This window comes from Benincasa hispida, chromosome 7 (assembly GCF_027475165.1).
Source record: "Benincasa hispida cultivar pf3 chromosome 7, pf3_genome.v1.1, whole genome shotgun sequence".
NCBI classification, from domain to species: Eukaryota; Viridiplantae; Streptophyta; class Magnoliopsida; order Cucurbitales; family Cucurbitaceae; genus Benincasa; species Benincasa hispida.
This window is the reverse complement of record NC_143484.1, coordinates 31,839,626-31,863,747: the sequence shown is the minus strand read 5'-3', so window position 1 is coordinate 31,863,747 and position 24,122 is coordinate 31,839,626. Positions and strand designations below refer to the sequence as shown.

Sequence of the window (24,122 nt, the reverse complement as noted above, 5' to 3'; positions counted from 1 at the left end):
ATTTCTAGAGAGAAGTCAGAGACAAAGTAGAGGCTTGGAAGCTGGGAATTCTTTTTAATTAAATTCCTTACCCTAAATGGGCTATAAGGATAAATTTATATGGAAAATGATGTATTTTCCTTTATACCTTTAATACTAAGTAATTAAATATCTCTTATTTAATTATTTGACACATTAATTAAATGACAATATATTAAATTCTATTTAATATATACATTTAATTAATTATCTTTGCGCTTGAGGCAATGACGCAGCTAGTGAGGTACTAACTGAGGCACGTCTATTGCTGATTGAAAACAATCTTCATATGTTTTTTAATCAATTAAATAACTATATTAAATTATATTTAATATGGAGTTAATTAATATATAAATATAATATATTTATATGTATACATCTCTTTATAAATCTAATTCATACAAATCTAATTTTTGAATCTTATTCAAATATATCTCTCTTACAAAATTTAGATTATAATCACTATATATTAATCTTATTATTATTAAATTTCTTCATTTGATTTGAACAATTTAAATCATTTCTCGTTGTTATCCTTTCGTGAGTTAACAAGAGAACTTTATAGACCTACAAATGAGAAGCTCCAATGACATGAGATTAATTGATCAAACTTCTTTAATCCAATTAATCAATATTTATTAACTACCGACCACTCCACTAAAGACCGATAGTTGCACTTTTCGCACTATAGATATATTTATGTGTTCATGGATGTAACCAATCAACAAAGCGATGACCTTTCATAAATGCTCATAACTACAGTAGGGTCAAAATACCATTTTGCCCCTACAGTTACAACTAACTCCTTAAGTACCCTTGATTCCTCTAATGAACAAATAGTTTATAATCCAACTATAAACTAACACCTCTTAGGCTAATGAAAGGTTAAAGCCTCATTGTTTAAGATCTGGAACCAGCTATTAGGGGAGCAATTTATCTACTTTCCCAAGGAGTGAGACTGAGTGAACTTCATCTTGTATAGTTGTGTTCCCAACTCCATAGTCAGACAAATCCCCGAAATGGTAGGCTTATTGAGTCAGCTATTATGGTCACTCTCACTCATACAGATCAAAATACTATGTCATAAACAGGAGTTCACAACTCACTCTGGATTAAGGTCAAGTCTCCTATGATCATTCTAGAGAAAAAAATAGTTTCTTCAAGTAACGGTGTTATAAAGATAAACTAATTATTTTGTGGTCCCATCTATGTGTAAACTCCTTTCTACAGGATACCTCACTCACGTGTTATTATATGAACAATATGGTTCCTATTGTTTGTAACACTTGCATATCATGTAACAATTATAAAGTAGGTCGTATCTGTGTTATCAAGATAAGGCACTCAACTTTCATCCATTTACTGCATACCTTTTAGGTTATTACTTGAACATGAACCATCTGTATGTCAACCACATATGTACTATTCAAGTGACATCATATAACCTTAAATCTTAATTTATTGAATTGAATTAATGTTGTCTAAATGTCAAATAAAATACCTCTGATTTTATTAGATAAATAATTTGTGTTAACAAAACTACAAACCACGATATACATTAGATTTAGGATATAAATCCCAAAAAATCTGTCGTTCAAAACTTTAACTTAATTTTTAAAATAATTCCTAAAAAGAAGATAACAAAGTAAATTTTTTTTTTTTTTTTTTTTAAAAAAAGAACGTTTATAGATTTAACTTTGAAAAAACCAAATAGTAACCACAAGGGACATTCATCTCAGGTTTTAAAATTTTATATTACATTTCTATAATACTATTTAATCTACTTTGTTAATACCATTCGTGGAATGTTAAGTGGCATGTTCCCATTAGATTATTGAACATGTTCATCCCACATCATAGAATTAATATGTATTTTTAAAATTATCCCATTTTTTTAATATGGTAAGTTTGACTTTTTAAGGTGTGTTTTCCAATATATTTGAGTATGAATTTGATTTAAATTATAATATCTTTGTAAATTTTAAACGTTTTGCTATATTTTATTTTATGTTTTTAATGTAATTGCCTTTAGATTTTTTTAAGTTTGTTTTAAAGGCAAGGTTAATTAAATACTAGCAACATTTGATACTAGGATAGAGTTTCGTACATCATACTTATAATTAAAAATCAATTAATTATAAAAATGAGAAAACCAAACAAATAAAACAATGAAAAAAAACCCATCAAACAAATTCATGAGTAGTGAAGCTTATTCCAATCTCATTCGTTCAAAGCAAAAATTGATGGTCTAGAAAGAAGAAAACAAATGTCAGATACCCACCATATAAGATACAATCTTCAGATAAGGCTCAATCAGACAATTTAATAATCGTAATAGAAATCCCCTCACACCCCTCGACAACTACTCTAACTTCCACACAAATAAGGAACAAATAGGACCTCTTAAAGCCATACAAAGCAACATTTAATTCAAAACCTAACAATCTCTTCCCCTAAACGACACTAAAGCATCCATATACATGATTGAAAACCCTAGAATACCGAATGAACGTAATAGCAAAGACTTAGGACTAACAATATATGTTAATGAAACAAAATCCAAATAGGCACATAAATAATCAATAATCCACTCACATCGAAAACAAAAAGAATCAAGATATTCTTGATGGTAAAACTTATTATGGTTCCCCCAACTAGCCCACACTCCAACATAATAAGAGTAAAGTATCCACCAAAAGCTTCAAAAATTCAACCCAAATACAAGACTCAAAACACTAAAAATCAACTTGATTTCAAGCTAGAATAGTGTATGCTCCGTAGATTTTATCTCAACCCTATACAAAAAGAGATATCAGTATGCTAACAATGCAAATTATAGCAAGTCAGAAGAAAACCTTAAAAAATATTCCACACAAAATACTTTTAACTTTTGCAAGAATTTGAGTACTTGATACATTCTTCCACCAACTATCCCAAGCTCGATTGCTAGAAGAAGGATGGGAATTACACTGTAGTCTTTCCACATAATACCCGCTCTTATTGATCTCCAACTACCCAACGAATCAAGCCAAAGTGAGCCTCCGTCCCTTGAAGTTAGAAGTTCAATTCCCTACCCTCTGTTGTTGTATTAAAAAAGAATCACCCAACGACTCAAAGGATTATATGTTAATGTTCTAATAATGACAAAGGCAAAGTAGATGTATAGTATAGAATTTAATAATAATAAAGAAATAAAGAAATAAACTAACTTGTAATTTAACAAGCAATTTAAAGACTAAAATAGATATGAAAATGTAAAGATAACTTAACGCTAATTGAGATGTACCATTATCATACCCCACTTATGAAGATAAATATGTAATTTTATTTAGAAAAAAGTGAAAATTAAAGAGATTAATGAAGTGTAACTTTAATTAAATAATCCAACCAACAACATTACATAATTGTTGTAAGGAGTGGGCCCTATTCTTCTTCTCCACCATAACTCTCTTCAAAACGCATCTCTTTTCGTTTCATTTGTCTTCCATTTCCGACGTTCTTCAGATTTTCCCCTTTCACCTTCTTCTTCTTCATACACCTTTCTTCTTCACTCTTTCTCTCTCTGAATCCCCATTTCCCCCTCTAATTCTTCTCCTCCATGTCTAAACAGACCTACAGAGTGTGTTTCTGCTTCCGCCGGCGCTTCAAGATGACCGCCGGCGAAGCCCCCGACGAGATCAAGAAGCTCTTTGAGGAATACTCCGAGAATGGTATCATGAACCCCGATCATCTCCAGAGATTCTTGATCGATGTTCAGAAAGAGGTCAAGACCACCAGAGACGACGCTCAGAACATGATTGAACGCTGTACTAATGAGCTCAAGCATTTGAACATCTTCCATCGCAAGGTTCTCAATCTTGAAGCCTTCTTCAAGTATCTCTTCAGCGATCTCAACCCTCCTCTCGAGTCTCTTGGGGTAATTGCTCTTCATTTTTAAATTCTCTACTTTCTTTATCTCTGTGGAGGACTGGCGTTACTTAATACTTACTGTCAATTGTGTGTAGAAATCAATTACTTGTTGGGTCCTTTTTATGTTCTTGCTTGTATTGAGAGGAATCCTGGATCTCTCTCGCTCTTTCTGCGCTGTCGGTGTGTGTTTGTATATCAAATGTAATGTTTGTTTTTAGCTTTTCAATCACTGAACATGGAATGGGATATATTCTGTTTTTTGTTTTTTCAGGTGCACCATGATATGAGTGCTCCTTTGTCGCATTATTACATATATACAGGCCACAACTCCTACTTGACTGGGAATCAGCTCAGTAGTGACTGTAGTGATGTGCCCATCATACAAGCTCTACAGAGAGGAGTTAGAGTAATTGAATTGGATATATGGCCGAATTCTTCAAAGGATAATATAGATGTTCTTCATGGCAGGTATTCTGTTGTGTTTTTTATTTTCTTTTTCAGTAATGGGTATCTTTTGTTTTATGTGGATTTTATGTTTTTCCTTAATTGTTCCTAATTGGGAGATTGCTTTTCAGGACACTTACTACCCCTGTGGAGCTTATTAAATGTTTGAAATCTATTAAAGAGTATGCTTTTGTTGCATCTGAATATCCAGTTGTAATAACATTGGAAGACCATCTTCCTCCTAATCTCCAAGCTAAAGTGGCTGAGGTAAAGTAGTTTAGTTTTTTGCCCTCTCCTCCCTTTTTTGTTTGTGTATACGAATATTAAGACCTTATAATTTTCTGAACTGTTGTAGATGGTTACGAATACATTTGGAGACATTCTGTTCTCTCCTGGCTCTGAATGCTTGAAGGAATTTCCTTCCCCTGAATCACTAAAGAAAAGGATTATTATATCAACTAAACCACCTAAGGAGTACCTTAGGACCAACGATGTTCCTAAGGAGGGTGAGGCACAGAAGGAAAAGACTTCTGGGGATGATAAAGAAACATCAGCATGGGGAAGAGAAGTGTCAAGCTTGAAAGGTGCTTCTGTAACTGACTACAAGGTGTGTGAGGGTGTCCATGAATCTTGTCATCATTATGTTTTTAAAAACAGATTTTGATCTAATCCTTGGTTTCTACATCACAGCAAGATTTGGATGATGATAGTAACGATGAGGAAGATACTGAGGATGGAGATCCCAAGTCTACATCGCAGTATATTGCTCCTGAGTATAAAAATTTGATTGCTATTCATGCGGGTAAGCCTAAAGGTGGAATTGATGCATGCCTCAAAGTGGATCCCGACAAAGTTAGACGTCTGAGCTTGAGTGAGCAACAACTTGAAAAGGCAGTGCTTACTCATGGAAAACAAATTGTAAGGTATGAACGAATCTGTTTTTCGATTCAAGACATCGATTGTATGTAGTATCCAGTTAATGATCTTTGACATGTAGGAGTCTAAATGCTAAGTGAACATACATTTTAATGGGGCTACATTTAGGATGTCCAAATTCTTGTGAAGTTCTGTTAGGCCTCCTACCTGAGGAGGAAAAAGAAACCTCCTATTATTAATGTATTTAGCAGAAATGGTAAAAAGGGAAATTAAGGAAACTTTCTGCCTTTATATAGTAGGTAGCTGGTTGTTTAAGGGTATCTTTGTTATTGGAAATTGTGGAGAGCTTTTGAGAGGATATAAACCTATCGCATTGGCTGAGTGTGTATGGTGACATTTTTACTCTACCATTCATAAATAAAGTTCCCTAGATACCCATCAAGTTTTTGTGTTAAATAAAAGGCAGAGACAATGTGCATAAAGCCATATTATTTTCCCTGATTGAGAAACGTAAACTTTTGGGGTCTAAATGCCCTAAATTTCACTGATTGTGTAATTATAAGGATGGATATGTAGGGTTAGGATGGCCAGCTTTTGTTAATATGTCCACCGCTTTAGGCATTGATATTTAATGTGATCTACGATAAAAAAAAATAGAAAATAAAAAAGATTCCTCGTTTTTCCCTTTCCTTGTGGGAATAACATTGTTCATTGTTCCAAAGTTTATACCTTCACGTAGTTCATATGTTGTCTCTCTGGGGTTGCTCATTCTCGGTGTTATTTTTCTTGAGTTTTCTCTTCTTACTTACTGTAGGTTTACTCAGAAGAACATTTTGAGAGTCTATCCGAAGGGGATCAGGTTTGACTCATCCAATTATAACCCAATGATTGGGTGGACTCATGGTGCTCAAATGGTTGCACTGAACATGCAGGTCATTTCGACTTCCTCCTTATATTGAATCAGAGATTTTGATATATTGTTTAATTACAAAATTTCTTTGATTCAATCTTTCCCATTTTTTTTCTTGTTTGTTATGAAGAAGAATGTTTGAGCTAGTATTTTGAGATGAAAAATTAGATAGTATCTAAACTTCTTGCTAACCACCTAATTAGATAATATCATATGAAACTTAGACCCCCCTTCCTAACATTTTCTCTAGTTAATTTACATCCAATGATCCATTTTTCTTAATCTCAGCATTTTGTAGATTAGTTTATGGTTTGTTTCTTCAATTCTCCAATCACTGAAAATTGGATTATCTGTGAATTATAACAGGGTTATGGAAGGTCACTATGGTTGATGCATGGCATGTTCAGAGCTAATGGTGGTTGTGGTTATGTTAAAAAACCAGATTTTATACTGAAGCCTGGTTCAGATGATGAGATCTTTGATCCTAGAGTTAGGTTGTCTGTGAAAACTACTCTGAAAGTAAGTTTCCTTATCCAATGATCAAGTGTGGATGTCATTTGCTTATTTTATTTCACCGCACTAACAATGTTGATTCTATTTTCTGTTGAGAAGGTGACTGTGTACATGGGAGAAGGATGGTATTATGATTTCCATCACACACACTTTGATGCTTACTCCCCACCAGACTTTTATACGAGGGTATGTCAATGGTCAACCTATCTGGGTTGATTTTCTAAGAGCTTAAAAATACTTTTTTTTTGCACTTTATTTTTCCACCCTCTATGAAAGCAAAGTTTTTAGAATAACAAGGTATAGCTAAAACCTGTTTGTGCAGGTGGGAATTGCTGGGGTCCCAGCTGATACCATAATGAAGAAAACAAAAACGTTAGAAGATAACTGGGTGCCTGCTTGGAACGAGGTGTTTGAGTTTCCACTAACTGTTCCAGAACTTGCTCTGCTCCGAGTTGAAGTTCATGAGTACGACATGTCTGAAAAGGATGATTTCGGGGGCCAGACGTGCCTGCCTGTTGCAGAACTAAGAAGAGGAATTCGAGCCGTTCCGCTCCATAACGTCAAGGGAGAGAAGTACAAATCCGTCAAGCTTCTGATGGGGTTTGAATTCGTTTAACAAGGCAAAGCAAGGCAAGGCAAGTTCCACTACATCATAAATTATGTACAGCTTCAAAATTAGTAAGCAGCTTTTGTTCCTCTTCTCCTCCCCTTCTTGATTCTGTTTTATTATCATTATTATTATTATTGGTGTCATTTAGTTTTTCCTATTTTGTGAGGATCTTTTAGCTGAGTATCACTATCAACCATATCATATGTAAAATGGTTTTGATATGGAAGAAGATTGTATTTCTATCTGTAGAGAACCGAATCCATTATCCATGTCATTTCCTTCAATGTTCAAATGTACTATTAAATAATGTTTCTCCCCCCCTTTTCTGGGACTGTTTCAACAGATGTTTGTCCAAAACTGTCTTCATGGACAGTGCGCAAATATGTCTGGTGAGATTTGAGATTATAAAAAAAAAGGTTTCTTGGAATTTTACTTCTGACATGTAATTATCGTTCAACTTTATTGCAAAATATCTTTTCTTTCTTTGTTTTTTGGATAAGGTAGCATAATTTTCCACCACTCAGCATTGTCATCAGCATCACCCAACATTTTTTTATTTTGGCTCTGCTAAGCTCCAAAGGTTGTTTTATAGGATATATGGGACTTTCATTGTTGTGTTACAATTACAAGATATAATAATATAGAACAGTTGATGTTTCTTTTCTAAGGGAGGCTTAAATCATTGAAGATCTTAGAAAATATAAATTATTACATATGTAGTGTAGAAATATTAATATATGGTTTGACTTGCCTTTTCAATTGTCTCTTGTTCATAAAATATAGTTTTGAAACTTCTATACTTTCACACAATGCTATGAAATATTTATGTTTGATGTAAAACAAAGGAAATTCATAAAACTAGCTAGAAAAAAGTGTTTTTTTTTTTAAAAAAATTACATTTTGGTTCTGTACTGTAAGCATATAACCTCTTAAATTCTAGAACTTTTAGTTACATCTATATATGACTTTTAAGTAATGTTTCATTGTATTTCTTGTTGACAATAGATGACACATAGCGCTACATATAAACTTTGGATATGTAGTGTAATATTAGATAAATTATAAATAAATGATTGAATGATGCCTTATACGATTTTTTTTTGGAAGAAAATAATGTCTTATACATTGAGTCATACTCGGATTGGTTGTTAAATTAGATTTGAAATTAATAGTTTTGTGAATATGTTAATGTTAGCATCGAGATCTCAAATTACAAGAAAAAATGTTGATGCAGCTTGGAGACAGAAAGACTCCTTAGTTGGGATTAAGGATAGTATGTCGAGATTCGCCTGGCTCGTTGAAGGCTCTTGTGCTTGATTGTGTGGATATTACTTTTCATCCTTCATTGACGTCAATGAAAGCGATTTTTGAAGGGGTTTGTTGGGAAATTGTGGGTTTCTCCCATGGATTGCTTGGTGGCGATTAACTTGCTTAATAGTTGGGCGATGTCTCATAACCCAAAATGTTTTTGAGGGGCTTCATTTGTTTATGTTAGAAGAGTTCTGGACTTAATGGCTGATGAGGCTCTGTTAAATGAGCTAGAAGATGTAGATTATCTTAGTTCAGTGTTTGGTGTAATAGGTTTCTAGATTGGACTATTTCTCTTGCTGTAAATGAAGTTCCTTCGTTCGCATGCCCTTGAGGTACAATAACAATTTGTCATATAATATATGATTCAAAACAGTAACAATTTATTAAGTAATAAGTATAATCAACTCATAAGTATTAATATTAAGTAACAATAACAATTTGTCCCAAAATTTCTTGTAATATTTTATCATATAATATATGATTCAAAGTGAGTCCATGACACTAGCAAGGACAGAGGAGCCTCTTAGATCTCATTAAACAATTGTGTAATAATTATATTGAAAGTTAAATTTCTTCGAACATTCTCACCACTAATTGATGAAATTTTCTCACAATCTTTATAAGATATAGATAATTAAAACCCAAGATAAATATCAATTAAAATACTAAACTAAACTCTGAACTTTTTTAATTGTATCAATGTACACTTTGAACTTTCATAATTGTATCAATTTACATCCTAATTCAAATTTCATTCAACTAATATTCTGTGAAACTTATAATTTAAGTCAATTAAACTCATAAATTTTCATCGCGAATCAATTTAAACCCTTAATTACTATTACCTTCGAAAATCATCCATACATTAATTCTCAAATGTGTATAGATTTCTTCAAATGTTGGTTTTACAAACTGGATGAGTAGAGTAAATGTATAGACGATTTTCAAAGAAAACTTTGTCGAAGAGTTTAAATTGATTCATTTATGAAAATTTAGAAGTTTAATTGATACAATTATAAGTTTCACAATAGATTTTTCTAATTAAAACATAATGGAGGTGTAAATTAATACAGTTATAAAAGCTCAATATTTAAACTAATACTAGTTCATAGTTTAAATTGAAACAATCCCTCAAATTTAAGGGATATAAATGGTTGTTTTCCCTAAAATCTAGCTTTTATGGGTAAAAGTAGTAATATATGCTAGTTGTATTTTATCTTAGATAATTTAGCTTAGCATTTATTGATATGATGCTTATAATTTTTCAATTGTCTTTGTCCTTAAAAAGGTTAAATTTTGGTTTTGGTGTGTCATTTTATTCCCACAAATGGTCTTTGCCATCAATTGACTATGGAAGTGGCATCCAATTAGTCAAGATGCCATTTTTTCAATGACTTTGGAAATGTTGGACAAATGAAAAACATGACATATTGTAATAAATGATTGACCCTTATCATTCTTCAATGAAGTTTGATTTGAGCTTAATACAATTTGGTTTTATTTGATAACGATTTTGTTTTTAGTTTTATATTTTTAAAAATTATATTCATTATCGGTAATTTGTTGATAATTTTTTTTACCTTTTTTTTTCGAAAAAAAAAAGAAAACAAAATTAAGTTTAGGAAAGGAAAATTTTGACATATAAAAAAAATATCAAACTATTTATAGAATTAGCAAAAAAAAAATACTAATAAACTTTTATCATCATCTATCAGTGTTAGAGATTGATAGAAATATATTAGTATCCATCAGTGATAGAAATTGATAGAAGTCTAAAAATGATTAAATTTTGCTATTTTATGTAAATAGTTTTCCTCAATTTTCTATTTTTGAAAATTTCTCTTTAAAAAACTTTTTTTTTTTAATTTAAAAATTTGAAGTGATTTTCGAAAAGATATTTAAAAAGAAAGTAATAAAACAAAAACAAACAAAAAAACTATAGAAGTATAGATTATAAACTTAATTTAAAAAAAAAAAACAAAACTAAAAACAACATGATTGTCAATTGATACTTAAGTAAATGAATTAAAGTAAAAGAGAGAGAGAATTATTATTCAACACTTGAAAACGTCACGAATGATTTGAATTCTATATCAATACATATATAAATATAAAATATATTACCTCTTTCATATAAAATCTTAGATCTGCCACTAATTCTTCTAACCAAATTATTTAATTAACTTAAAAACTTTATGAAGCTGCTCAAATCATAAAACATTTAAAAAGCAATATAATATGTTTTATAAGACAAAAGAAAAAGAAAAGGGAATGTGATATTTTAGAGACATGAATTTAATACAAACATTATTAGGTGACAAAATTTTCAAAATATTGGACCCTCTAATGCCTCCCTCCAATTGAGAGGCCTTTCCCATAGCTTTCCTCTTTGAATTTTTGAGAGAAACCCAACCTTTTGGCCATTACAAAATAAAGAGACAAGGTTGTTCACCTGCCCTCCACATTCACCCTTTTTCGTTTTCTTTCATTATCACTTTTTCTTTTTAAGATCTAATTTCTATTTTATCTCTAAATTTCAAAATGTTAGTTCTTAAAATTTGAGTTTGATTTCAATTTAGTCTCTACTTATCAAAATGTTATAATATTATCCTGAAGTTTTGAGTTTCGTTTCAATTTGGTCTTCAAGTTTTAAAGATTTACACTTTTAACCTCAAATTTCTACTAAATACTCACTTTTAATCTTTCATATTAATGTTTATTAATTAATTTTAAAGAATTAAAAGAGGTATAATTAATTAAATTTCACACTTAAATTAATTTTCAAATTTTACTTTCATAATTATTTTTAATTAATTAATAGATATTTACGTTAAAGATGGAAAGTAAATATTTAGTAGGAAACCGAGATTAAAAAAGTAAATCTAAAAAATTAGAGACCAAATTTAAGACTCAAATTTTGAGGGTAAAATTATCTCATTTTAAAACTTAGAGACTAAAACGAAACTATGAGTGGCTAAATGACCCGACAATCTAAACAACTCCAATTATCCAACCCAAAATGTGTGTTGAGTTAGTTTTAGTTTTGGGTTGGGTTAGGTCAAATTTTTTTTAATATTTTTTTTTTCGGGTTGGATTGGGTCCAGTTACACTTTTAAAAATACGAATTGACCCAACCCAATACAAATTTTTAATATTATTAAAAATATATATATTATAACTTATAAATATTATAACTCATATATATTTTTATGTTGTTTGTATGAAGTTTATAATAGATATATTGGATTTTGATATTTAACATTTAAGTTTTATGAAATTTTATTTATACGTGTTATACACAAATTTAAATATTAAGTTAACAAAAAATATATATATAAAAATGAAAGAAATCCAACTCGAATTTTAAGGATTGGGTTGAAGCCTCTATCGTCGAGTAGTCAACCCGACCGACCCAAATTTTTAGGTTGGTCCAAAACATCCCCAACCTAACCCACATACACCCCTAACTGAAATTCAAACTCAAAATTTAAAGATTTAAGATCTAATATTTGGAGGGAATCTTTTCTTTATTTATTTATTTGCTATTCCTCTACTCTTCTTTTACTATACACACAATACACCAAATTCAATATCCACCGTTCGATTTAATGACTTTTATGAGAGTTAAATCTCTCTAACCGCTAACATCTATGATCACACCCTACACGTGTCCTTACATTTCCAATCTCATCTTATCTATTAAATGCAACGTTTATTCCTGTTCTCAAAGTCAAATTCTTCAATTTTGCAGTTTGGACCACTTCCTCTCTCTTTATTTCATTTATTACCCACAAATTTTTCATCATTCCTTTTTTAGGGTCAAAATCTTTTCAAAATTTTGAAGAATATATAGAAAGAAGGGCTCAAATTAGCCAATGAGGACCCTCCAAAAGCACATGGAAAATCTTCAATAGCCAATCTCAATTCACATTCAATCTTCCCTCTTCCATCTTTCTTTTCTTTTTGTGTTGTACAGATAAAATCATTGGCATGTCTATGACATCTTTTCAATATTCTTTAACTTTCTTTTTCCTTTTTGTTTTTGTTTTTGAATTATTATTTTTTATTGATCAACATATATGTTCGTGATGGTCCCGTGATCTCGAGTTGGTGGTTTGGTCGGGATCGATCGACGGTGCACAAACATTGTGAAAAGAAGGGTTCCTATGACATTTTGAGAGTTCCATAGTGAAGAAAAATGATGGGCTTTGTTGGGAGGATGTTTTCAGAACTATAACTCAATGTTTGATGGAAAAATCTTAACTTTTTTCACCTATGGAAAAAATTCTAATTCTAATTTCTAATGGAACAAAAACTTAGTAACGGTCCTATCGAAAGGGTAGTTTGATTATGAACGATCGTACTGATCAAACGAACAACAAAAAAGAACTATATAGATTTGAGAGTTGCACAATGAAAAATAAAAGTGATGTTAGTTGGGACCAATGTTAGATGGAAAAATCTCTACTTTTTTACACCAAGAGTGTACCCACAAAGAATGATAAAGAAAGAAAAGAGAAAAAAAACAATGAAGAACAGCTCAAAATTTTTGTCTCTGGAAATTTTCTTGTGTTTGAAGAATTTTTCACTCTGAAACAATGGAAATTCCACCACTAGAGATGCTACCATGGCTATCATCACAAAGATTCAAAGCTCGCTCCAAATTAGCGACAATGTCGGTCATCGTTGGCCGATCTTTCCCTTCCAAATGCACACAATGCATCGCCGTGTAAGCCACCAGCTCCACCGCCTCCGCTTCATTGATCTGCGGTGGCCCGACTCTCTGATCTAAAATCTTCACCAATTCTCCGACCATAATCACAGGCACCGCGTAATCGACCACGCTCACTGGTGTCCCTCCTTGTTCATCATCCTTGAATATAGCTCTCTTCCCTGTCAAAAGCTCCAACAACACCACTCCAAGCCCATACACATCACTCTTAGCAGTCAAAACATTCAGTCCATAGTACTCAGGATCAATATAACCAACAGTCCCAGCAGCCTTTGTCGGTCGATAATCACGATCCGACCCTGGACTCATCAATGACAACCCGAAATCAGATACTCTCGCTGTCCAATTCGCGTCGAGGAGAATGTTGGATGATTTAATATCTCTGTGGATTATGGGAGGGACTGCATAGTTATGAAGATATTCAATCCCTCTAGCTGCATCTAAAGCAATTTTGATCCTCATTTTCCAAGAATTTACAACACTACTGGCTTTGTCAGAGTTGTTCTTGTCATGAAGATGATTATAAAGTGCACCATTTTTCATATACTCATAAACCAACAACCTCTCATCTTTCTCCTCACAGTACCCAACAAGCCTAACCAAATGCTTGTGATGAAGCCTAGACAAGAATGCCAATTCTGAATCAAAAGCACTCTCTTTCTCCTGAAACTTCTTAGTTTTCGGCCCCGTTTCGCCTCTCTTAATCGCAACTTCCCGACCATCGTATAGTTTCCCTCGGTACACGATGCCGAAGCTCCCCTCACCAATCTTGTTATCAGGAGAGAAATCATTCGTAGCCATAGCAAGCTCAGCTAGAGTGAATTCTTCTGCTCTATCCGCGTGCTTAGACGAGGTACCACTCCTCTGCCTTCGCATTATCCGTGAGCCTTGACGTCGTATCGTCGACGATCTCGACGGAGGGCTGTTGTTCGTGTTCGACGTCGTCGTTCCGCCATTTGAACTAGCAGCTCTAGTGATGGTGGGCTGAACAGAGTTATGTATCTTCTTATTCCCAAAACAAACACCAGTCCACAAACAGTAAACAATAGTGCAAATCCCAGCAAAGGCCCCAACTGAGCCCACAATACCAAATGCCAACAAACCCTTTCTCAAGGCAGCCGGCGGAGGCGACGGGGTCGTCACCGTTGGTGGTAGCGACCGCTGAGGAGGGGGAGGCGACGGTAACGGTGGCGGCGGCGTTGAAACAGTAGACAAACAGCGATTACAGACATTCCCAGAATTAGAACAGAGGGTTTGAGATAAAGGATAAATCCCACAATCACTACAAGAAGATTGAACACAAGGACCAGGAAGAATCTTAGGAAGAGAAAGTGAAGAAATACCAAAAGAATTATTAGACCAACCAGGTCCCCAACAAAGAACAGAGAAATTACTCGTTGTTAAACCGCAAACAAAGTCAGATCCTGAAGAAATTAACTCAAAAGAAGTTTCTTTAACCGAATCAACAGAAAATCCCGAACCTCCCCAACAAATCACCGACCGATTCGAGATCAAAATCCCACAGCTATGGCGTTCACCGAGTGATAATTCAGAGAACCCCATGGATGAATTTGAAGGAAAATCCAACTGCCCAAAATCGTTATTCCCTTTACAAACTAACCCACCAGAGAAATTCAATCCACACGCATGAAATCCACCGGCGACGATGCTCAACATTGAAATATTTCGAAACCCATTTTCGATTTCGGTTGCAATCGACGAATTTCTACCCCAACATCGAACAGATTGATTCCCTTTCAAAATCCCACAAGAAAATCCATACCCAGAAGAGATTGAATCATATTGAAGAGAAGAAAATCCACTTCTCGCGTTGTTACCTTCTCGCCAGCATGTTACATTGCCGGCGCCAATCACCGTAGCACAGATTTGCTCGTCGCCGACCGCGAGATTCTCGAGAAGAACGGCGGGGTTGTAGTAGAGTCTTCTCCGGGAAAACAAAGCGGTGGTTGAGTCAAAGTCCCAACAGAGCAGAGTGTAGCCGCCGGTCCTTATACCGCAGAAGGTATGCCGGCCGCCGGATACGGCGGAGAAAGAGATGTGGGGTTCAATAAAAATGGTTTGACCGTTACGGAAGCACAAAATCCTTTGGGTCGGCTGCTCGGCGACGATGCCACAGACGGTGCCGGAGCCGTAGCTAACGGCAAGGGTAGAAGCAGAACCAAGAGCTCCGATCGCCGGGAAGAGCGAGAAAACGACGGCGGTCAGGGTGAGGACGACGATGGCGACGGCGACGGGCGGAGAGGGTAAAATCGTCATTTAAGAGAGGAGAGAGAGAGGAGAGGGATGTTTTGTTGGGTTGTGGTGTGGTGTACTTCATTGGGAGTCACAGCCATGAACGGAGGAGAGAGAAAGGGAAAGACCCAATTGAAGAGAGAGAGAGGAAATCAAGAAGAGGGAATGAGTTTATAGAGTGAAAAAAGGGCGAAAAGAAAAGGAAATTTGAGAGAAAGAGAGAAAGGGGAATTGGAATTTGTTTCCATTTTCACCGGAGAAGAAGCTCTGAAACTGGTGAACGGAGAAAAAGCTTTAAGACTTAAAAACACCGTGTTTGTTTGGCAGCCGTTTTACTTTAAATACGTTTTACATTTCTACGGTTTCCTTTTTTTTTTTATTGAAATTCCATTTCCACTTCTAAATTGATATTTTTCCCACTGTGATGCAAAATATTGAAATGTTTTTTTTTTTCTCTAAATTTAAAAAAGTTTTGTTTGAATTTATTATCTAGATTTCAACCTTTAAACTTTTAATCTAGATTTTTGAGTGAGTATTTATTTTAATTTTTAGTATTAACATCTATTAATTAATTTAAAAGAATTATAATAAATTAAATCTCACTATTTTTTTTTAATTGCAATCAATCTTTATTTTAAAATTTCATTTCATAATTATTTTAAATTAATCAATAAGCATTAACATCTAAGATTATAATGCATATTTAGTAAAAAAAAAAAAAAAAAGCAAGGTTAAAAATACAATTTTTTTAAATATATGAACCAAATTGAAAAAAAACTCAAATTTTAAAGCTAAAATTATAATATTTTGAAATTTGAGAATTAAATTGAAAGCAAACTCAAAACTTAAAGATTAAACGTATAACATTTTAAAACCCGAGATTAAATGCAAATTAGACTCAAAATCTAAGGACTAAAAAAATTTTTTTTTCTAAAAATAATGATGTGTAAATTTTTTTTATATATGTCACTCACTCACTCATGTTCGTCCTCCCTCCTTGTGTTCGTGCTCACCTTCACCATACGCTAGGACTCTTTTTCCTTTACTCTTTTATCTTCGAAGAAAGAAATAAATAAATAAATAAAAAAACTTTAGCAAATTGTTTTTCACATCAACAAAACTATTCATCATTGCCTTCCAAACTTGGTAAAACAATATTTTGGACGTGAAATTTGGATCATTTAAAAAAAAAAATCTCATCAATTTTCAAAATATTTTATAATTTTCTTTATATAAAATCATTTTCTCCCAAAACTTCAAACTTAGATAAATATTATAAATAAATTTTAATTGAAAATATCATATTGACCTCTATATTTTGAATTCCATTCTCTTTTGCTTGTAGTTCAAACTTTCAAGATGAATATTTTTCTTTTTTTTATATATATATAGAAATTTTAAGTTTATTTTCTTCACTTTGTTGATCTTCAAATTTTAAACTTTTATTTACTTTCTAAAGTTTCAAAAATATAATTATTTGAACCTTAATATTGATTTTTATTTTATCAATCTTATATTATCATATAAAATTATGAAGACACAAAATAGATACTTCTAAAAAGTTGAGATCAAAATCAACAAAATTGAATGTTGAAACACTAAATGAAATTTAAATGTTTTTTTTTAAGAAAATTATCTTTTTAATTTTCAAAATTTGAATCTACATGTTTGGTCTTGAAAATGAACATTTTTAGTCTTCAAATTTTTAAGAATAGATGCATTTGGTCTCTAACTTTTCAAAATATACCATTTTAACCCCTTATTTTTTTAAAAAATAATTTTAAAAAGTCCCTAAAGTAATTTTTTATTATTTTAAATTAGAAAAATAAAAATTTTAAAAAAATCTATATTTTCTTCTAAACTTATTTTTAAAACTAATTTTCTAATTTAAAATGATACATTATTATTTAAAATAATAGAAATAAATTAGATTACGAGTCTTTAAATCTATTGTAAACAATTTTAAACTAGATATACATTTCACTCATTTTTTTTAAAAAAAAAGTTTACATAAAAATTAAGAAAATATATTTTAAAAACATTCACATATTCTTCAAAATTTAAGGACTAAAAAGTAATTTTACTAACCTTCTTTTCCTTTCTTGTAACATACACACCCTCATGAATATGAAATCATTTTCCTTTAAAAAAAACCTATGATAATGTGGTGGTGATATTAATTTGAATTATTTTTTTAGGTTAAATTATAAATTTAATCCATAAAAAATAATACAAGGAAATGAGGTATAATGATTTGAAGTACATGTCAATTTTACACCGCTATAAATGATATTTTCACCCATTCACAATAATCTATAATTTTTTTTTTCTTTTTTTTATTAATGTTCTAAAAAAAATATTAATGAATTTTGTTAGATTCCCACTTTTATGTCAACGGTTAGAATTGCTTAATTTTGCATCAAAATCAATACATCCATTTTCAACTAAATTTAGATCAATTTCTATTAAATTTAAATCATTTCTACTTATTTTCCTTTTGAAATTAAATAATCATGATAGATTCTACGATAATACAAAGATTTTATCAATAGAGAGTATCTCAGTTACTATCTAACTTATTGATCCTACTTTAAAGTGACATAAAAACTTTTGAAACCCAAATTAGGTAAAAGTTGGACAAAACTCAAAGTTTTTACTTCCATTAACACAATATTTATTAAAAAAAAATCGGTCAACTTATTAAAATGAAGATAACCCATGTGTCATAGTGTTTGTATTATTGACTTCAAAGTCAAAGATTCGATTCCCCAACCCTACATACAGTAAAAAAAAAAAAGGGTCAACTTAAATATAGCTTAACTATTTAACATAACACATGTTCTTGAAAAAATGCATGTATCTTCAATTAAGAAACTAAATGGTCAAATATCTCACTCCATATATTAAATTGTCGTCTTCTCCGAGAATATTGAGATTTTTTAAAAATCAAAATCTTATGTTAAAATCAATCTTTAGGGTTTTCATAATTTTAAAGATGAATAATGTATAATATTCTAACCAGTTATTGAAGTTTTGTTTGATTAAGTCTCTTGGATCAATCTATGACATGTTTTATATTGTTGAGTTTTTCGTTTTCCTGAAAATATTGTTAGAATTTGTTCTATCAAAATTCAAAATGAGAATTTTTTTTTATTAAGTTGTCACAACAGAAAGAAAACAAATCAGATTTCTCATTCAAATATAATATTCTAACTTTAACTTTCTATTTTCTTCCTTTTGAAAGGAACCGTTAACTCTTCCTTCAATTGTCAAAGCGAGTATAGTTAAACTGTCATACAACATGTCTTAGATAAAAAAAATCCATAATTTGAATCTTTCCACAAAAGTATCTTTCAATTATATATATATATATATTTATTAGATTGACGGTTTGTTGCTGAAACAACATAGAAAATTATTTGTTGAGAATTAAAAATAAAATAAATAAAAAAAACATCACATGGGCTGAATTTATGACCATTTTTTTAAATTATGCCTTAATAAGAATATTTCTAGACATCCAAATTTTGTTATCGTTAATTTAATGCATTGTCATTAGATTGTACAAACAAATTAAAATACCAATAAAAAAAAAAAAGTAACAAAAACAAAAGAAACCTTATTAAAGGCTCAGGTAAGCCAGCTATGCTTTGCCATACGTTAGAAGAAAAACAGCTCATTAAATTGAAAATTAATACTCAATATTAAATTAATATACTCTAAATTCTTCAAAAAAAAAAAAAAAAATGCATACAATCAAACTTAATTAATTTTTTTAAAAAAAAAGAAGGAAAAAAAAAACTTAAACTACTTTAACGTATCCTTTATTTTCATTCATGATTGCACATTTATTGTAATGGTTTTTTTTTTTTTTTTTAGATTTTAAGAGTTTGGGAAAAATCAAATTGTATCCTTAAAAAAAATTGAGTGTTGTATCACTTAATACTCTAAATTAATATAGTTAATTTAAATAGAAATATTGAAATTAAATGGATCATTTTTTTTTTCATAGTAGGAGTGATTTTTCATTTTATTGTTTTTCTCTTTCTTTACTTATTCATTTACTTACGACCTACATGACAATTTTATCGATTATTTTGCTGGGATGGAAGAACAAGAATTTCATTTAATTAACTTGTTACGAAATCGACAAGTAAAGAATGTAGAAAACATAAAAGAATAAAGAAGATCAACTCATAGATTTACGTGGTTCATTAACAGTGTGTTAGCTACATCCGTAGGGTAGAAGGAGAACAATTCTATTAAAGAGAATGCTACAGAATACAAAATGATAATGCCTCTAGGGTGAGAGAGTTTATATAGTGCATTTCTCTAAACCTTATGTTCATATCCGTAAATAAACTATAAATAATTAAATATGTGAGACCTTCGGAGTACCAGATAACAGATTCAAACATTCCAACATGACTTTTATTTGATTTTAAATGAAATAAAACGAAAATAATTACATATAGTTAACAAAGGAGTCCAATCGGTCCACTTATAAAATTTTAGGGTATAAATTGAGATACTAGTTTCTGGTTTAAAATCGGAAGGTTTAAGAATTGATTTTTTGCCTACATAAATTTTTTTTGGGTTAATTCTTTTCGTTTTTACTCAATAAGAAAGTGGTTATAAGCTAGCTCAAGCAAACAAGGCATCAACATCCATAGGATATGAGAGTTTGTAAATGTGGAAGAAACTTTGGGGTTGAATGTCTCAATTAAAAAATAAAAATAAAAAAAAAAAACTAAAATCCATGCTCTATGTGCTTGCGAAAATGACCCAAAGATTTGGAAAAGATAGTGCCAACCTTTAACTCTTTCAAAAAATGCTCCTTTCATTTAATTGTTTCTTTTTTTTCAAAAAAAAAAAAAAAAAAAAAGGTTTTAGTTTAAGAAAACATTTATGGAGCATTTTGATCAGCATCATTGTGTAGGGTTGGCAAAATTTTCCACAGGATCGAGTATCTCGGGGACGAAGAATCTCCGGTTTGACCGGTGATGGGGTCAAATCAGGGAATTTTTTGGGGCCCGTCTGGGGGACGAGGCGGGGACAAGGATGGTATCCTTGCCCCGACCCCGATTTTATATATTTATATATTTAATATTTTATAAATATATATATTTATAATATATAAAATAATTTATTTATGTGTATGTTTATAATGTATAATATAGATTTATAGATTTGTGAGCCCAATATTGAATATATAAATTCTAAATTTAAGTTCAAAAGTCAAGCCCAAACTTAAAAAATTTGAACAAAAAAATGGAGAATCCTCACGGGAATCTAATAGGGGATTCCCGAGAATTAGTAGGGGATTCCCCGCAAGGAAACGGGGAATGGGGCCTCACGGGGACCCCGTTTCCCCAACAGGGAATCCCTGCCCCCATCCCCGCCTTCAAATGGCAGGGACGGGGGCAAAAATGAGAGGAATTTTTTCCACGAGGACAGGGGATCCTTCCACGTCCTGTTCCGATCCTGTTATCAACCTTATCATTGTGATAAAGGTCGTAATGCATGTCAAAAAGAAATAGAGACGAAAATGAACATGAAAAAAGAATTTATAAGCTCTTATTGGGTATAAGGTTTCAAAAATAGGAACATGAGAATATATTCTTATATAGGTACAAGTCGTTATATAAGTCACTCACATACTTTCTTCACATTCATGTTAAAGGCCATTTGACATTCAAAAAGTGAGGGCTTTCCAAATCATCTCCCTTCTCCCTTTCTCTCTTCTTCTTCCTTTCTCTCTTCTTCTTGAAATCTTTTTTTTTTTTTCCCACCCTTCATATTATTTTGTTTAAACAATTAAATTATAAATGAAAAACAGATATAAAAATTAATTGATAAATAAATAAATATATATATATATATATATTGAAATGCGTAAGTAAGAGGAAAGAGGGGAAACGGACGGATATTCTATATTATGTAGAAGTAGAAACTTCCATTGAGGAGACTCCCAAACTCTGAATATGTACAGAGAAAAGAATCCAATTTGTTTAGGATCTGTTTGATAATCATTTTGTTTTTTTTTTTAAAAAAAATAAACCTAGATAATCCACATTTCTTACCATGATTTGCATTTCTTAAGTACAATGGTTGAATTCTTAACCAAATTTCAAAAACAAAAACAACTTTTTGAAATAGTTCTCAAAATTTGGCTTGGTTTTTTAAGTTATTGGTAAAAATAGATACAAAGGAAGAAATAAGGAGGTAAAGGTAGTGTTCATAAGCTTAATTTTAAAAATAAAAATTAAAAAACAAAATGATTACCAAATCGAAGCCTTAGTTATTTACATAATTCAACTAATAGACACCAAAGTAAGAATGATTTGATTGATTGTTTAAAATATATACTTAATTTAGTTTTAAGAATATATTAATGCAATTTATTTCTTTTAGTACACGATAAAGAATAGGAAAGATTCGAATCACATATCTGTTAGTCGATAACACATTTATAGGTCAATTGAATTATGCTCATCATAGAATACAAATGTAGTGGTTTGCAAGAAACGTTGGCTTATTAACAATCAATTCATTTAAATTAATATATTAACTTAATTTGTTAAATTAATTATCCCACGCATGTTTAAATAATCATATTGACTATTCAATTAAAATTATTCATTTTTACATATAATTAATTAAATCTAATTTTTAATTCACGAGTTGAATTATATTTTTTTATTGTAACATTAATGGATTAATTAATTAATATATTATAAGGACAATTGTTTTAAATGGTCAAATCGCTGGAAATATTTTCAAGTATAGTAAAATGTCGCAGTAATAGACCGTGATAGAAATCTATCACTGATACGGATAGATGTTGATAAACTCCAATATATGTCTATTGCAGTCTATCGTTGATAAATAATGACATTTTGTTATATTTGTAAATAAATTGGTTCATTTTCCTTTATTTGAAAACAACCCTATATCATAACTATATAAAATCTATACAGTAAATATGGTTAAAAAGAGCATAGTTCAACTAGTATACTTTTTTTTTTAAAAAAAAACAATTGGAGTAGGGGATTATATTAGAACCATAATTCTTGTAGTTAATAATACACTAGTATATCAATTAAATTATGCTCGATTTGAAAACTAATATAAAATTTGTACAATCAACCTCAAAATCTAGATGTTGAATTCCCCTCCCTATATTGGAGAATATATATATATATATATACACATTTGTTTATACAAAAAATAACATTTTCAAACACATCCATTTTATTAAACCTTAAACTAAACAAATCTTTAAGACATGTTTGACTTAAGGAATTCATGATCTAACGACTAAATAACATCAATTTCATATCTTCTTGATTTTTTAAGAAGACAAAATTTTCATAATTATAAATGAATAACAAAAATAAAAGGGCTTTCTACACATGAAGTCCTAATAAGGGATCTATATTTAATTAATATTCAAGTTTTTCTTTATTTATGAGAATGTATAACTTTTATAAAAAAAAAATATACGATAAAATTAGGGTCAAATTACTTCATGCCCGTGTGTACGTGCGTGTGTGTGGTTTTTTTTTTTTTTTTTTTTTTTTTTTTTTTTTAATTTATACTTCGTGTTATTATGATATATACAAATTTTGATTTGCCGAATATTAAACCAATATGTGATTTACATAGCTTGACATTCATATATGGGTTTATACTGTGATTTATATCAACCAGCGTAAATAGAAAATAAAAATTCATTAACTGTATTTTTTCTCAAAATGATAAAATTTCAACCAATAGATGCATTTTATCTCTCTAATTAAACAAAAACAATAAAAACTTAATAAATAAATACATTTTCTCTCTAAATTAATGATACTTCGTAAATATGAAAATTTTAGTCCAATGCCCATCATATTTAAAGGTTTTTTAATCTGAAAAATCTATTAAATCTTATATAAGAAAATATATAAAAAAAAAAGATGGATACTTATGAAAATAAATTCTATAGTAGGATTGGATATATAATAATCCCAAAAGATCGAAGAAAAACGAGTTATTAATGAAATAAAAATCCATATTAATTAGGTGTGCACGCGTTTAAAGAGCCAACAAATCAAAGTGCAAAATCGCAATAATCTTCCCTTCCCCTTCCTCTTCCTCGAACGGAAATTTAAAAGGGATTTTTTTAAGAGGAAAATCCACGTCAGCAGTTGGAAAAAAAAAAAAAGAGGGAAACGTGGCAAGAAATGAACGGAATACGCGCCAACACGTGCGTGAGCTTGATTTTTGGTTCATAAACAGCAGGTGCCGACTTTGACCTTTATAAAGCTAATTAAAACTTTGCCACTCCCCAATTATTCTTCTTAGCTTTAATTTAAACACTATTTTCTTTCATATTTATTTTGAGTTTCGTTTTTAATTTTAACTTCTATATTTTTATTAAATCTTAAAATTGGGCCTTGCAATTCGTTTATTGTTCATTTTTTAATTAAAAAATCTTATCTATTGAAATTGGTTCTTACCATTAGTTTATTATTATTGGTTTTTATTAAGAAAAATAGTTT

At 30.8% G+C, this 24,122-nt stretch overlaps 2 protein-coding genes and 1 non-coding gene across 3 annotated transcripts; 2 read left to right on the top strand and 1 right to left on the bottom strand.

Annotated features, from left to right (window-relative positions):
- Window positions 1-227: 227 nt before the first annotated feature.
- On the top strand, window positions 228-351 carry LOC120082284 (U4 spliceosomal RNA). Its single transcript, XR_005483117.1, has one exon. It is a non-coding gene; the product is annotated as a U4 spliceosomal RNA (small nuclear RNA).
- A 2,981-nt stretch (window positions 352-3,332) lies between these two features.
- Window positions 3,333-7,587, top strand: LOC120081635 (phosphoinositide phospholipase C 2-like). The gene is made up of 9 exons (XM_039036672.2): window positions 3,333-3,934; window positions 4,199-4,395; window positions 4,503-4,638; window positions 4,727-4,978; window positions 5,062-5,294; window positions 6,062-6,179; window positions 6,524-6,676; window positions 6,770-6,856; window positions 6,993-7,587. The coding sequence occupies exons 1-9, from the start codon at window positions 3,617-3,619 to the stop codon at window positions 7,284-7,286; spliced, it is 1,788 nt and encodes a 595-aa protein (XP_038892600.1). The 5' UTR covers window positions 3,333-3,616; the 3' UTR covers window positions 7,287-7,587.
- A 5,452-nt stretch (window positions 7,588-13,039) lies between these two features.
- On the bottom strand, window positions 13,040-15,998 carry CCR3 (CRINKLY4 related 3). Its single transcript, XM_039036580.2, has one exon. The coding sequence runs from the start codon at window positions 15,598-15,600 to the stop codon at window positions 13,177-13,179; it is 2,424 nt and encodes an 807-aa protein (XP_038892508.1). The 5' UTR covers window positions 15,601-15,998; the 3' UTR covers window positions 13,040-13,176.
- Window positions 15,999-24,122: the final 8,124 nt, after the last annotated feature.

Bases quoted from the DNA above. Each gene is read 5' to 3' on its own strand.
- LOC120081635 (XM_039036672.2), top strand. From the start codon at position 3,617: ATGTCTAAACAGACCTACAGAGTGTGTTTCTGCTTCCGCCGGCGCTTC. The intron at 3,935-4,198 runs GTAATTGCTCTT...TTGTTTTTTCAG, and splicing joins CTCCTCTCGAGTCTCTTGGG to GTGCACCATGATATGAGTGC. The intron at 4,396-4,502 runs GTATTCTGTTGT...ATTGCTTTTCAG, and splicing joins ATAGATGTTCTTCATGGCAG to GACACTTACTACCCCTGTGG.
- CCR3 (XM_039036580.2), bottom strand. From the start codon at position 15,600: ATGACGATTTTACCCTCTCCGCCCGTCGCCGTCGCCATCGTCGTCCTC.